The sequence below is a fragment of the Ambystoma mexicanum genome, chromosome 12 (assembly GCF_040938575.1).
Source record: "Ambystoma mexicanum isolate Mex_15411 chromosome 12, UKY_AmexF1_1, whole genome shotgun sequence".
NCBI lineage: Eukaryota > Metazoa > Chordata > Amphibia > Caudata > Ambystomatidae > Ambystoma > Ambystoma mexicanum.
In genome coordinates this window covers 998,217,975-998,232,811 of record NC_090936.1, presented here as the reverse complement: position 1 = coordinate 998,232,811, position 14,837 = coordinate 998,217,975, and the positions used below count along the sequence as shown (strand labels likewise).

Sequence of the window (14,837 nt, the reverse complement as noted above, 5' to 3'; positions counted from 1 at the left end):
GTATTGTCAGAACGGCTTAAAAGAGTAATCACTACGCTGGTCCACCCAGTCCAGACAGGGAATGTCCTAGGTAGGGCCACAACGGCGAACCTATGGCGACTCTAGGCAGTCATAGATGGGACACACGCTAGATCAGAGGGCTGGGAAGCACTTGAGGCCATTAAGGTATTTGACTCTGTGCGATGGGAATGGCTGTTTGCTACCCTAGAACGCTATGGGATAGGACATGGATACATGAGATGGATGTGCATGCTCTACGCACAGCCATCGGCGAGAGTCCGCACGGGTAAACCTATCTCAGACCGATTTCCGATCCGTAGAGGCACCAAACAGGGCTGTCTGCTGTCACCCCTATTGTATTTCTTAGCACTAGAACGCCAAGCAATTTACATAAGAGAATCATTCATAGACACAGGATTGCACATAGATGGTACCACACACATCATATCCCTCTATGCTGATGATATATTGTTGTGTATATAAACCACGCAGAGCACAACCTAGAGACGTACCTAGAAGTGCTAGACAACTTCGCACAATTATCATGAATTTTCATAAGCAAGAACAAATCCTGTCTGTTTCCTTTAACAGGATGGGCGGCAAATCGGAACAACTCCCAGCCACGACATCCAATGGCACCCCCACACGTTCTGCTACCTGAGCATAAATATGAACCACAACATGCAAGACACCCACATCCTCAACATACTGAGAGCAAAAAATGGCCTAGAAGCATCCATAAAACTCTAGGAGAAACTTCCCCTGTCGGTGATGTGACGGATATCGCTGATAAAAATGATAGCCCTTCCCAGACTATACCATTTCATAAATGTACCTTACCTTAAACTAAAGGCATTCTTCAAAGACCTAAACTCAGTGTGTAGCAGCTTTATTTGGGGAAGGGGCTGAAAAAGAGTAGCCAAGGAGGGGCTATGTAGAGACTATACAGAAGGTGGAGTGCGCCTCCCACATTTTGAATTATACTATTTAGCAGGCCAACTCCAACATAGAGCAAACTGGCTGGCGGACAAAGAAACAGTAGAACACGCTCTGCTGAGCACCACCATAACCCCTTATCTTGAAGTGCTGTGGCTGGGGAAAAACAGAATTACACATCCTCAGATGCTCTTGCAGTTAGGGCAACAGATATGGAGCAGGGCGAAGAAAATGCTGAAAGTAGACAAACCATACTCCCCCCAGATACCACTGCCAGCTCTCAATGGAAGCAGCATAGAACATCTCAAGCAAAGCAGAACGTACTGGGAGAGCAAAGGACTAATTACAATAAGAGACCTAGCCTCCGCAGGGACGATACTAGAATTCCAAGACCTAGTCGAATCCCACGATCTGTACCGTGGTCAATACATAACCTATGCGAGACTCGCCAGACAACTGAAAACTAGATGCGACCATCCCCAACAGCCCTGAAAACTGAGAACCCTGTTTTGGGCCTGCTGTACGATGTCACTGAAGGAGGACATATGGTATCCAGGTTATATCAAATGCTCTTGGAAGAAGTGCCCAAGGACCTATCCAAAGGGAAAGCGACGCAGGAAGCGGAAATAGGAAGAGAAATCACAGATAAAGAATGCACTAAAGCGGAACAGTATCCAAATAAGATATCTAGAAAAGCCAGACTGAAACAGCTGCAGCTCTACATACTTCACAGAGCATATATGACCCTGAAAAGGATAGCATACTTTCCAGGAGCAGGCGTACAGAGCTGCCCATAGTGCGGGGTAGAGAATGCAGACTTGGGTCACATGTTCTGGCTATGCCCAGCAATCCAATAGTACTAGCGAGAAATAGAACAGCAGGAGCTTGCCTCTTAGGCCTATACAAATATCCAAACAAGAACAGACCAATGAAAAGGATAATAGACCTGGCGTGGGCGTTGGCCAAAAAGCGAATAACAACGAAGTGGAAAAGCTAGAGAAGGACGAACGTGGAAACATGGTGGAAAGATCTAAAACGGTGGACAACGGCAGAAACAGCATTGTGGTACGATGCGCTATGAAGAGGTGGGAGAGAAAGCTCCGCAGACATTACATCATGGAAATGCGCAGGTACAGACATTAGTCACCTCACCAGACAAACTCCCCCTGAACATACCACCAGTGCCCAACGATTCATAATGTGCGTCGTCCTTCAAGACAGTTTGACCTAGAAGAATTTGTAACTCCAAGAAATATGGTCTTGTGACATGGTTACAGTTTAAAGTTGGAGTTAGGGAGGGTACTGAAGGGTAGGCGGGAGCAAAGAACTAACAGATGCGAAACATATGAACAATTATCTACTATGTTTAATTGTACTTGTAAAACTTAATAAAACAAATAAATATATATATATATATTTAGGGGATTGAGGCAAGCCGCTGTTGCAGATTTGTAGATGAAAGTAGGAAAGATGTGAGAAGAGTCCTATAGGACACTGAGGTTTCTAACTGAAGATTAGTGGGAACTAAATAGGCAGGGTAAGAGTTGAGAAGAGTGAGTATTTGGCTAGAAGAAGAGCACCTCTGTTTTGGTCAGATCGCTGGTACCCACAGCGGATGGAGGCCAAGATTGATTGTTGCATTCGTTTCTGGTTCAGAAGGATTGGAACTGAGGCGCTTGAACAAGTTCTTCAGGAAAGACAAGTTTAAGATGGTGACTTTGGCACTGATCCTCCGGGCCCTGGAATCCCAGGTTTGGTTGGTGTCCCTGGACCTTCAGGATGTTTATTTCAATGTGCTTATGCATCCAAAGTACAGGAAGCACCTGAGGTTTGTGATTAGTGGCCCCATTACCAGTTTCGGGTCAAGCCTGTTTTGACCTGAACTCCTCCCTGAACATCGTGACAAAGGCGATGCTGGTAGAAGAAGTGAGTCTGAGTGGAGAGCGTGTACACACATTCTCCTACTTGGTTGATTGGTTAGTCAGTACTTGCTCTCTGAAGCAGTCCTCTGGGCCATCTGAGCCAAACCTACGTCTACTTCATAGATTGGGCTTCTCCCTGAACTCCAAGAAGTCTCTAGTCACTCTTTCCGGTTCATTAAAGTGGTCATGGATTCCCACTCAGCCCAGAGGATGTGTTACCTGCACCTTCTGGCTTTGGCCATCTGCCCTCCACAGCATCTTCCTCCAAGAGTGGATTTAATCTCCCAGGCTTGACCATCATTACATGGCTGCTGAGAAGCTAAGTTACAGGAACTGGGATCTCCCGTAAGACACTTTGGAGATCCTTCCGTTTGCAAGGAAATTAGCCATGAAGGTTAGTAACAGTTGCTGCTGAAGGAAGTTCTCAGCTTGGTTCCGAATAGTATAGGTTTAGTGCTTTCTTTTCTGGTTGACTTGGCCTGGCAAGGTCTGCAAATATTGACTGTTGGCTGCTACGTAGCTGCATGTTTGATGTTTCAACACATACGGTAGCAGCACTCTTATTTTTCATTCCCCGCAGTCTTGCAGTCCATCAGGGAATTAGTAAATGTGTCCTCCAGTACAATGTATTGTTCCTTCCTGGGACCTGAACTTAGTTCTAATATTCTTGATGGCAGCACCATTCAAGCCAGCGCATTCATGTCTTCTGACATGGAAACAAATCTTTAATTTGGCATTACCGTCAGGGAGAAGAGGGAGGGAAGGAGCGAGGAAGCAGAGGAATTGCAGGGTTTGTCTTGCAAGCCTGCTCACATCACCTTTTCTAGGGAAAAAGTGACTCTCTAGGTAAGCCAATCCTTTTTGCTGAGAGTACTTTAGGATTGCCATCTATCTCAGAAAAGAAAACGTCCTCTGCCACTCCTCCGTATCCTTTAAAGGAGGAGAGATTATATAGACTTGATCCCAAGGGAGCCTTGACCTTCTATATGGCTGTAATCAGAGAGTTCATGCAAGACTCTTCGTAGGGTGCACAGGGATTAAATATGTTAAGGTAGTTAGAATACAGACTTTGTCCCACTGAATCATGCTGTACATCGCAGAGCCCTTCTTTATTGGGTGCAAGGCAGTGCCTGAAGGCCTTCTGGTCCATTCAAATAGGGGACTAGCTGCTACTGCTGCCCTACAGAGGGAGGTGCCTGTCTTGAATATTTGCTAGACTGCAATTTGGTCAACCTTCCAGACCTTTGACGACACTATTTCTGGCTGGACACCTGACTTGGCAGAGCAGTTCTGCAAACCTTTCTAGTAAAACAAGCTTCCCTCCAGTCTTACTCTCCCCGCCGCCTTAAAAAGAAGTACTGCTATGGAAGTATATCCTAGTTAAACAATATGTGGGAGGACAAAATCCATTAGAAGAACAAATTATTTACCTTTCAGTAATGTTATTTCGAGGGGATTGGGTCCTCCGACGTATTCCATATCTATGACAGGTAATCACCACAGCTGTGCTGCTTCGGAAACTTTTTTCTGCGTCCTGCGTTCAATGACGTCGATGCGCCGTCGTCGAGTACCTCCTCCGACGTCATCCGATGTGATAAGTAGGACGCACGACGCCCGTAGCCTCAGTTCCGTTTTTTCCGCGAACGTGTTGTTTCGTGAATCTCGGTTAACGCCTCGACTCTTTGAAGTTCTGTTCTTTTCGGTTCTTCGAACCTGTTCGTTTTTGTGAGAATTTCCTTCGTGTGAAGATGTCTTCTACTTCGTCTTCGACCCTGCGTCCGGGCTTCAAGAAGTGCGGGGAGTGTGGGTCCAAGATGTCGGTGACGGACTCGCACGATGCCTGCCTCTGGTGCCTCGGGGAGGCCCACGACACGGATGACTGTATCGACTGCCAGTCGCTCACGTCCAAAGCCTTACGTGAACGTAAGAAGAAGTTGTCGGTAGGTCGGGTGTCCAAGCCCCGGAAGTCGAAGTCTGCGGGGCTTTCGACGGATGATTCGAGAGGAGACTCTCCGCGTCATTGTCGGAAGTCTCGTGGGTCTCCTTCTAGGAGTCGGTCTCGCCACTCCTCGGCCTCTTCGAGGCATTCTCGGAAGCGCCGACAGCGGTAGTCTGTCGCTTACCCCACCAGCCGTGCGACGCCAGAGGAATGGGCTTCCTCCGGGAAGAAAATGCTGGCGGTTCTCGAGTCGCAGGGTACTAATCCGTCCGCGCCCCCGAGTGGGGTCGGTCGTGAGAGGTCGAGAGACACCGCTCGCAAAAGTGGTCGGCACGAGTCACGGGAGAGGTCCCGTTCGGACAAGGGGACTCGTTCTCGACATACCCGTTCCAGGTCCCGGTCCTCAACGCGTTCGAGACCGTGTGCACCTGTGATGTCTTCGAGGAAGACATCGACGTCTGAGGCCTCAAGGGCGTCGACAGGCTTTCTCGAGGCTTCGGCTCCGAGGAAGTCATCGAAGCCGTCGACACTCAGGTCGTCGAAGGACACGCTCGGAGCTCCGGCTTCGAGGACTGTGTCGACGCCGTCGATGCTGGTGGCGCTGCATCTGACGTCGACGCCGATTTACTCGACGTCGACGCCAATCCTCTCGGTGCCGATGCCTGTTCTCTCGACGCTGGTGCCGATTCACTTGACGCCTTTCGAGGCCGGGGTGTCGGAGGTACCCCGTGGCATGGGGGAACCCCCTAGGAAGGCTCTGGTTAAGAGCAAGCACTCTCGGGTGCCTTCTTTTTGCCACCTGGAATATATTTCGGAGGTGGATGAGGGTTCTGATGGCCTGGTTCCTAGTCAGGTTCCGGATGAAATTGTCTCGGGCCATAGTCAGTTTGACGATTTGAGGCAGTCCCTGCATGATGCCAGTGGACTGGACACCTCTCCGGAGGTGGAGTTTTGTAGGCCTGAGCCTGGCTCTCATGCCGATTCCTCGTACCGGCGCCTTATGGCTAGGGTTTCCGAGTACTTTGGATGGTCTGCTCCCCCAGGGGAGTTTGTGCAGGATGATCTCACGGACATCCTTGATGTTGGTCCCCCAACTGACCCGGTACTGCCGTTTCATATGGCTCTACAGAGAAGGGTGGCGGCGGCTCGGACTGCTCCGGATAGTCTCCCGGCGGTGGGCAGGTCCTTGTCGCGAAAATACCGTCCAGCCAGTAGCGACCCCTGCTACTTGACCAGGCACCCCACTCTGGAGAGTTTGGTGGTGCAGGCGGCCACGGCCCCGGCAAAGCAGGCGTCATACCCTACCATCCCTCCTGATAGGGACGACAAACGTTTTGATGGCTGGGCGAAGAAAGTGTTTTCTTCTGGGGGTATGGTGCTTCAGGCGGACAACTCCATTTGTGCCTTGTCTCGTTTCACACACACTCTGTGGAACTGTGTTGCGTTAGCGGCTGAACATATTCCCGAAGGGGACGAACGGGATGGTTTCCTTGCTATGGTCCAGGATGGTAAGGATGCCATGTGTGAGTCTGTTCAGTCGGGTTTGGACATGGCTGAATGCGTCAGCAGGTCCATGGCGGTGAGCACAGTGATACGCAGGTTTGCGTGGTTGCGGAAGTCGGGGTTTGCTCCCGATGTGCAGTCCCGGCTCCTCAACATGCCCTTTGACGGTGAACACCTTTTTGGCAGCAAGGCTGACGAGAGCCTTGAGAGGTTGCAGACCTCAAAAGCTGCAGCGAAGTCGTTGGGCGCTGCAGTTCGCCAACCTCCGCCTTTTCGTCCTAGGGGACAGCAATGGAGGGGTGGTTCCTTTCGCTATTACTCGTCCTTCAGTAAAGCGAGAGGAGCTGGCAGTCAAAGAGGCCAACGCAGGGGTACCAGAGGTGGACGACAGGGTACCCGTGGTGCCAAGGCCGCTCGGGCAGTTGCCTCTTTGCCCTCCGGTAACGCCGCAGCCGCTACCACTCAGTCATGAGGCCATGTCCCATGGTTTGCCGGTTGGGGGAAGGCTGGCGCAGCATCTTGTAGAGTGGCGTGCCATTACTTCAGATGTGTTGGTTCTGGAGATCATAACCCACTGCTACTGTCTTCCCTTTCGGCACAGGCCTCGCGACAATCCACCAGGGAACCTCTCTTTGCAGAGTCCGGATCCGCTCCTTGCGCAGGAAATTCAAGCCCTGCTGGAGAAAGGCGCCATAGAACTGGTGCCTGTAGCGGAGAGGAACAAGGCATGGTATTCCCCTTATTTTTTGATTTCGAAGAAAGACGGGGGATTGAGACCCATCATGGACTTGCGTGGTTTGAACAAACTCCTCAGGAAGGACAAGCTCAAGATGGTTACTCTCTCTCAAGTCCTCCAGGCCCTCCAGCTTCAGGACTGGTTGGTGTCTCTCGACCTCAAGGATGCTTACTTCCATGTGCCGATCCATCCCAAGCACAAGAAGTACCTGAGGTTCGCGGTTGGCGACTCGCACTTTGTTTCGGGTCCTGCCGTTCGGATTGACCTCCGCCCCAAGGGTTTTCACCAAGCTCATGTTGATGGTGGCAGCGCATCTCAGGCAAGGGGGGATTCACGTCTACCCCTAGCTGGACGATTGGTTGATCAGGGGGAGCTCTCCCGAGCAAGTCCTTGATCATCTGTCCGTCACCTGCCACTCCCTTCACAGGCTGGGCTTCTCCCTCAATTTAAAGAAGTCACTCCAGTACATCGGAGCAGTGCTCGACACTTCCCTGGGGCAGTGTTTTCCTCCCCAGATGAGGGCTCTTCACATTCAGCAGATGGTGCACAGGTTTCAGCATGCCCAGACGCTCCCAGCGTTCGAGTTCTTGAGGTTGCTCGGCCTCATGGCATCCTGCATTCTTCTGGTACCAGAGGCTCGCCTGCGGATGAGATCTTTGCAGTGGGCACTCAAGATGCAATGGTCGCAGGCCTCCGGCAGGATGTCGGACCCGGTTCAGGTGCCGCCCTCGGTCGCCCGGGACCTTCTGTGGTGGGCCGTCGAAGGCAACTTGATGAAGGGGGCTCCATTTTGGCTTCCCTGGCCGGAGGTGACGATCGTGACGGCTGCATCCCTCACGGGATGGGGAGCTCATGCCAACGGGCTGACAGTCAGCGGTCGTTGGTCTCCGTCGGAGAAGGCTTTTCTGCCGACTGTGCGAGGAAAGAAGGTCCTGATCCTGACGGACAACACAGTTGCCATGCACTACCTCAACAAAAAGGGGGGGGGCAGAGTCACTTCCTCTGTGCAGGGAGACGATGCAGCTCGAGTTCTGGGCCATCCAGCAGGAAGTTTCGATCTCGGCAGTTCATCTGGCCGGAGACGAAAACGTGACGGCGGACGCTCTGAGCAGGCAGAGCACGATCTCTCACGAGTGGGAGTTGGCTCAGGAGATTCTCCTGGAGATCTTCGCCCTTTGGGGGACCCCTCAAGTGGATCTCTTCACCTCCAGTGTCAACCAGAAGTGCGAGAGGTTCTGCTCGCTGGAATTTCCTCCAAAAGGAGCCTTAGGAGACGCGTTCGTGGTGGAGTGGTCATTCCCGCTGCTGTACGCGTTTCCTCCAGTCCCCGTCATCCCACAAGTGCTGCGGAGGTTACGGAAGTTCGGTTCCCGGATGATACTCATTGCTCCGGCGTGGGCTCGGAGGACGTGGTACTCGGACCTTCTCGACTTGTCCATCTGCCCTCCACGTCGTCTTCCCTACCGAGACGATCTGCTCTCACGGGAGGGGGGTCAGGTTCTCCATCCAGAGGTCAGATCCCTCAACCTTCACGCTTGGCTTCTGAAAGGTTGAGCTATAAGGATTGGGACCTCCCTGAAGACGTCATGGAGGTGTTGCTCTCGGCCCGAAGGCCAGCGACAAAGTCTCTGTACCGTTGGCGTATATTCTGCGACTGGTGCAGAGTTCAGAATGTGGATCCTTTTGCATGTGACATCCCCATGGGTCTGTCCTTTTTACTTTCTTTGACCCACAGGGGCTTGCAAGTGGGTACCATTAAAGGTTACCTGGCGGCGCTGTCCATCTTTAAGCGCTCGTCTGAAGAGTGTTCCTACTTTAAAATCCCTTTAATTTCACAGTTTCTGAAAGGGCTCACTTATGTGTTCCCTCCGTCACCTTTCCTGGTGCCCGGTTGGGATTTGAACCTTGTTCTTAAGTTTCTTATGGGTGCTCCGTTTGAGCCTTTGCATTCTTGCCCTTTGAGGCTGTTAACTCTGAAAACTGTGTTTCTGGTTGCGGTTAATTCCGCTCGCAGAGTGAGTGAGTTACAGGCACTTTCAGTTAAGCCACCCTTCACTGTATTTCATAAGGACAGGGTTGTCCTTAGAGTTTGTCCTTCTTTTCTTCCGAAGGTGGTTTCGGAATTTCATTTGGCCCAGAAGGTTGTTCTTCCGGCATTCTATCCTCCTCCGCATCCTGGTAAGGAAGAGGAGAGGCTCCATAGGCTTGATCCTAGGAGAGCTTTAAGCTTTTATGTTTCACGCATGTCCCGGGTCAGAGTGGACGATCAACTCTTTATTGGTTACGCTGGAAAGCGTTTGGGACAGGCTGTGACGAAACAGACTTTGTCTCGCTGGATTATTTTGGCTATCTCGGAGTGTTACCGCTTGGCGGGTAAGGACCCGCCGGCTGGCTTGCGGGCCCATTCTACCAGGGGTATGGCTGCATCTACTGCCCTGCAGAGGGGTGTTTCTATTCGCAACATCTGTGATGCAGCCACCTGGGCTTCCGGACATACATTTGTACGTCACTATTCCATCGATTCCATCCGGGGACAGGATCTGGCCTTTGGCAAGGCGGTCCTTTGCTCTCCTATTTGATTGGCAATTCTAAATTTTGATTCTAAATTCTTTCCCTCCTCCTTGCTCTGGTACTGCTTTGGGAGTCTGTCATAGATATGGAATACGTCGGAGGACCCAATCCCCTCGAAGAACAAGTTACTTTCTTACCTGGTAACGTTCTTTCGATGGGATGGTCCGACGATGTTTTCCATATTGCTCCCTCCCTGCCTTCCCCGCTGCAGAATTTCTTTTGCGATTGCAGCTTACGTTCCGCAAGGCTTTGTGTCTGACTGGCAGTTGACTAATGTCACACGTTCTGGGGGAAAAAACTACAACTGAGGCTACGGGCATTGTGCGTCCTACTTATCACATCGGATCACGTCGGATGTCGGAGGAGTTCCTCGACGACGGCGCATCGACGCAGGACGCAGACGCCGAAAAAAGTTTCCGAAGCAGCACATCTGTGGTGATTACCTGTCATAGATATGGAATACGTCGTCGGACCATCCCATCGAAAGAACGTTACCAGGTAAGAAAGTAACTTGTTCTTCTGGTGGACGATCCGCGCATGGATTCCTCATCGATGCTATCTGTTTCCCAGTGCCAGATCCTCTTCAGAGGTTTTTCTGCTGCCAGTGGGCTCAGCGCTTCTCTGCACAACACTGCTAAATTCCCTCACCAAACAGAACGTCTGGGCCAGTGTATATGGTGGCACTGTGCCCCGTGACCTCAGTTCGTTTTTTCCACATACTCTGCTCGCTCTAGGAACACTGTTGTTAACTCTTATTTGTTAACGAATTAGATTGCTACATCTCTCATATTAGTTTCAATGCTGAATACAATAAGGTCTTCAGGGTTTGAACCATGCGTGGATTGCGGGCATCAGATGTCTGTGTCGAAACTGCACCGCCTATGCTTTTAATGCCTTGGTGATGGCCATGAAGTGCAGAACTGTGTGTCGTGCCAATCGAGGCTTCGAGAGCTTGAAGCAAACCTTTACACCTTCCTCCACATGGATACTGGTGATAAACTGGCCCTTTTGAGGCTGCAGGGTGCTGTCCGCAGCACCATGGACTGTCCCATGTCCGAAAGGACAAAGAAAATTCACTGCAAGAGTTTGAGATCACCGGATGGTTCTTTGTGGTATCACTCGTAGTCTTCGAAGAAGAGCCACCACTCCAAGGAAGGCCGTGAGGAAGAGGACACCCGGATACCTTTTACTATCCAGTCCTCTACTGGGAGGCATTTAGAATGAAGATGCTGGACATATTCACCAAGGTCCCTGGAGGCTTTGGCGCCGACGCCAGCGGTCATTGCAACAGTGCTGATGCTTCAGCGTCTTCAACCAAGCCGACTGATACCACCACGATTGGAAGAGCCGGAAGGGGCACCACAATGAGATGTGACAAGATTGCAGCAAAGGGGCACACTGCTCTGTCTCCGCGGACGGATGCTAGGAACACCGGAGTCGCTGAAGTGTTCCAACCACTCCCCAGAAAGGCATACATGTCCCATTTAGAGCACATTTATGATGAGGAAGGGGATTCTGTCCCTTTCGGGCTGGAGCCCTTGTACCCCATGGAAGTTAGAGACTTCCCAAAGGAGTTGCATGGGGACAGGGTGACCTGACAGCCGTCTTGTATGAGGCAAATGGTCTGGACACCTAGTCACAGGTCCCTATGATCCCTGCTGCCACCCCTGGAAAACCACAGGCTACTTTCCAGATAAATTGTCCTCTGTATCTTGGAATGTTACTCCCTGTCGTGTAAGGATGGTCCCGAAATGTTAGGGGCACAGCCCACCAGAAGACTAGCAGCCAGGTGTATGCTTCAGGTTGCAATCCTGTTTTAGAGACTTGCCAGGCAGGCAACATGGGCCATGTTTCACACCTTTGCCGAGTATTATTGTTTGAATTCCCAATCTGGCCAAGACAGCTGTTTTGGTAGGGCGTCCCTTCAGAACCTTGTTTGAGATCCTTTTCCTGCTCAGATCCTACCTCCATCTTGCCTAATAAGCCTACGGGTGTCTCTCTATAATGAATCTGTGGGGAGATCCACTCAATTAGAAAAACAAATTACTTACCACTGGATCTGATTGATTCTCCCACTGATTCCTCATCAGCCGGCCCCACAATTGGCAAGCTAAATGTTTCCCTTCGTACTCTCTTGAAACAACTTAATGAAGGGGAAACTGGGTCACAGGGCATGGCGTACCTCATATAAAGGCTTTCTGACATCACTACCAAAGTGCATGAGTGTTGAGGGCCGTCCGCCCTGGGGTCCCACTATGCACTCTATTCTAGAAAATATCTGTGATCCAGCTGATGCTGCCAAATGTATCTAAAATGGGGCATCTGTGGGAGGAGAATTCATCAGAGGTGAGTCATTTTGTCGTCTCGGGTAGAAAGCATGTGTGCCTGCACTGAGGGAGGAGGGGTAGCAGTGCATTGGAGTTGCCACATAATTGTGTATTAACTTCTCTGCAGTGGCAGATACACACAGCCTCGGTTGAAACAGCAATCTGATAGAATATGGGTAAACAGGGAACTTACAACCCGCTTCCCTTTATCTAGGGGTACGAGGCAGGGGTGTCCATTGTCACCATTTCTTTTCAATTTGACCTTGGACCCATTAGCTACTTATATTAGGCAAGAGCCAGGTGTTCATGGTCTACAGATAGGTGATCAAGAAATTTAGATTCTATCATACACAGATGATATGACTGTGATTTTGGCCAATCCTAACGAGAGCGAGGTATTAGTAAGAGCATATTTGAAGAAATGGGCCATCTATCGGGCCATAAAATTAACTGGTACAAATCAGTAGTTTTTCCACTTAAAAAGACTTTCTCATGTGATGATTTGGCTTCATGGAACTGTCAGTGGGAATATGTGAGTGTAAAATACTTGGGGGTCCAACTTGTTCGAGATTTGAAGAAGATTGTCAAATTCAATGTAAATAAATTGATAGAGGCACTTAAGCGGGATGTACGTAAATGGGATAAACTAACTTTGAATATTTGGGCTAGAGTTAATGCCATTAAGATGGTACTCCTGCCTAAAGTTCTCTATCATTCAATTTCTCCTGCTTACATTTTCTAAGAAATTGCTTGTAAAGGTTGATAAGGTCTTCCAGAGGTTTCTATGGGGTGAAGGGAAGAGACCAAGGATACCACGATATATTAAAGTATGCAGTGTATGGGAAGGTGGGTGTGGTTAACCCTGTCCTTGAGAATTATCATAGAGGATTCCTATTAAAAAATCAGCTTTTTATTTTGCAGAAAGGGGAGCATCTGAACCACTAAGGATGTCATTTGAGAGCGACAAGTGTTCACCGTATTGTCTGTGGTTTGTATTCTATAGGTAAAATGCCCAATCTAGCTACCAAGTTACCATCTATTGCGGCTACTAGGATTGCGCTTTCGTCATGCATTATTGATAACGGTCAGAATCTATGGATACACTATGGGGCTTGAATCTGGCCTAATCCTGGTTTACAGATTGGAAATCAGACATTATGTTGGCGCAGTTGGATTACAAGGGGGATTTAGAAAGTCAGTGATGTTTGGCATGATGGTTAGAATGGCATCCTTTGCTTCTCTGAGGTGTAACTTCGGCCTAGGTAAACGAGAGTTTAGAAGATACCCAGATTTAGAGGCTCTATTATCAGAAAGACCGGGGATGTTGGATGCTCCAATGAGGACTAAACCAGGGGTTTATTTGTTTGATGCTCCGCAACAAATGGTTTCAACCTTCCTAAAAATTATGTCTATGGAGGATTCGTTTGTGGCTTCATGGGATAGGTTGAGGCAGGCAAGGATTGAGGAGTTAGGAAGGGATATTTCTGCCAAGGAATGGGAAGGATTATTGAAGGTGGGTGCAAGGTCAAAGAGGTATTTGAGTTTGTGTTATACTCATTAAAGTATATTAGGTCGTTTGTACTGGACTCCAGTTCGGATGCATGGGTGAAGTTTGCAAGATAGCGAGACATGTTGGGCTGTGGACGAAGGAGAGGCATTCTGTTACACATGTTATGGGACTGCCCGAGGGTTATTTATTTTTGGAAGGAAGTGCTAGACAGGTTGGACACAAGTCTAGGTGTGACTTTCCCAAAGTCACCTTCCTCAGTGGTTTTACTTTCGACAGAGGGGAGGTCTAATGTGGCCTGTAGTTTTGCATGTTGAATAGATAAAGCACTTGTGGTGGCGACAAAGCAAATTTTGAGGTTATGGAAGACAAGATAAAAAAACGGTGGAGATTATCAAATTTACAAATCTCATCCAGCTACGAGAAGTACATGATGCAGAAACAGGATCGAGAAGTATTTTTTGTAAATGTGGGGGCCGTTTAATGAGCTATATGGCTGAGGGTGGGCTTTTCATTTAAATAGTAGTGAGGGAACAATTTTATATTTGGTTGTTTCTAGTGTGAGTGTGCAGAGTGATGTGTGTGGATGTAGTGTCTTGTAATTTTATGTATGTATGTATGTGTCTTGTTGTTTTAGCACTCCTATATGGGCATAATTGTATATAGGTGATTCATGGTTAAGTAATGTGTGATAAGTTTATTCTTATAAGTAGTTATTTTGGTTGAAATTGTTACTGGGATGGTTCGTCCATTCATAAATGTATGTATCCTTGTTTTTGTTAATTGATTTTGTTGCAAATAAAAATAGTTAAACAACAAAGAAAACTGCAACTGTTTGTAACTGTTGTCGCGCATAATGAACAGGAGGTAGCCATGGAGGCACCATAAAGTTATTGTCTTGTTGTTTGGCTGTTGACTCAAATTTTCTTTTCTTCTTCAGCCAGTGTTGCCTCTCCCTGTGCCTGGAATGTCTGTGTGAAAAGGAAAGCTCCCTTGGTGGCCTCAGACAGCAGCTCATCAGGGGGATCAGACAGTGAGGATGATGAGAAATCAGGCATTGTAACAGAAACCATAACCACGGGGTCCGGACATGAAACAATCAGACTCACCATGGATGCCAAAAATGAGAAAGCTGTATTTACCAGGTGAGTGCGCAGCCTGTAAAACAGTGATGGATATTTCTTTTATGTTTAGTTCTTGTATATAAATCGAGGGACTTTGCAGCTGCATCAGAGCATTTCGAGATAAGGTAAGGGAATGTCTAGTATGATTATTGCTGTGTTGTGTCCAAGGGCTAATGGCTCAGAGAAACATTTGGGTTTTCGACCATCTGTGGTCTCTGTGCTCATCCAGACTGAAATGAGAATGGGTGAAGAGGGAAATGTGCGTTTGTTGT

The 14,837-nt window shown here is 49.0% G+C and overlaps 1 protein-coding gene across 8 annotated transcripts in view; it reads left to right on the top strand.

Annotated features, from left to right (window-relative positions):
* The window catches only part of PPP6R2 (protein phosphatase 6 regulatory subunit 2), a 2,012,581-nt gene that overhangs the window by 1,648,338 nt on the left and 349,406 nt on the right, over nucleotides 1–14,837 (top strand). For 7 of the 8 annotated variants that reach the window (XR_011281892.1, XM_069629515.1, XM_069629514.1 and 4 more), the window contains one exon: nucleotides 14,382–14,586. Coding sequence is in view for 7 of the 8 variants with exons in the window: in XM_069629515.1 (XP_069485616.1) it covers nucleotides 14,382–14,586 (205 nt within the window). In the remaining variant the exon portion in view is untranslated. Of the gene's footprint in view, nucleotides 1–14,381; nucleotides 14,591–14,837 lie in introns of those variants that run through there. The other variant, XM_069629518.1, reaches the window with a different exon arrangement.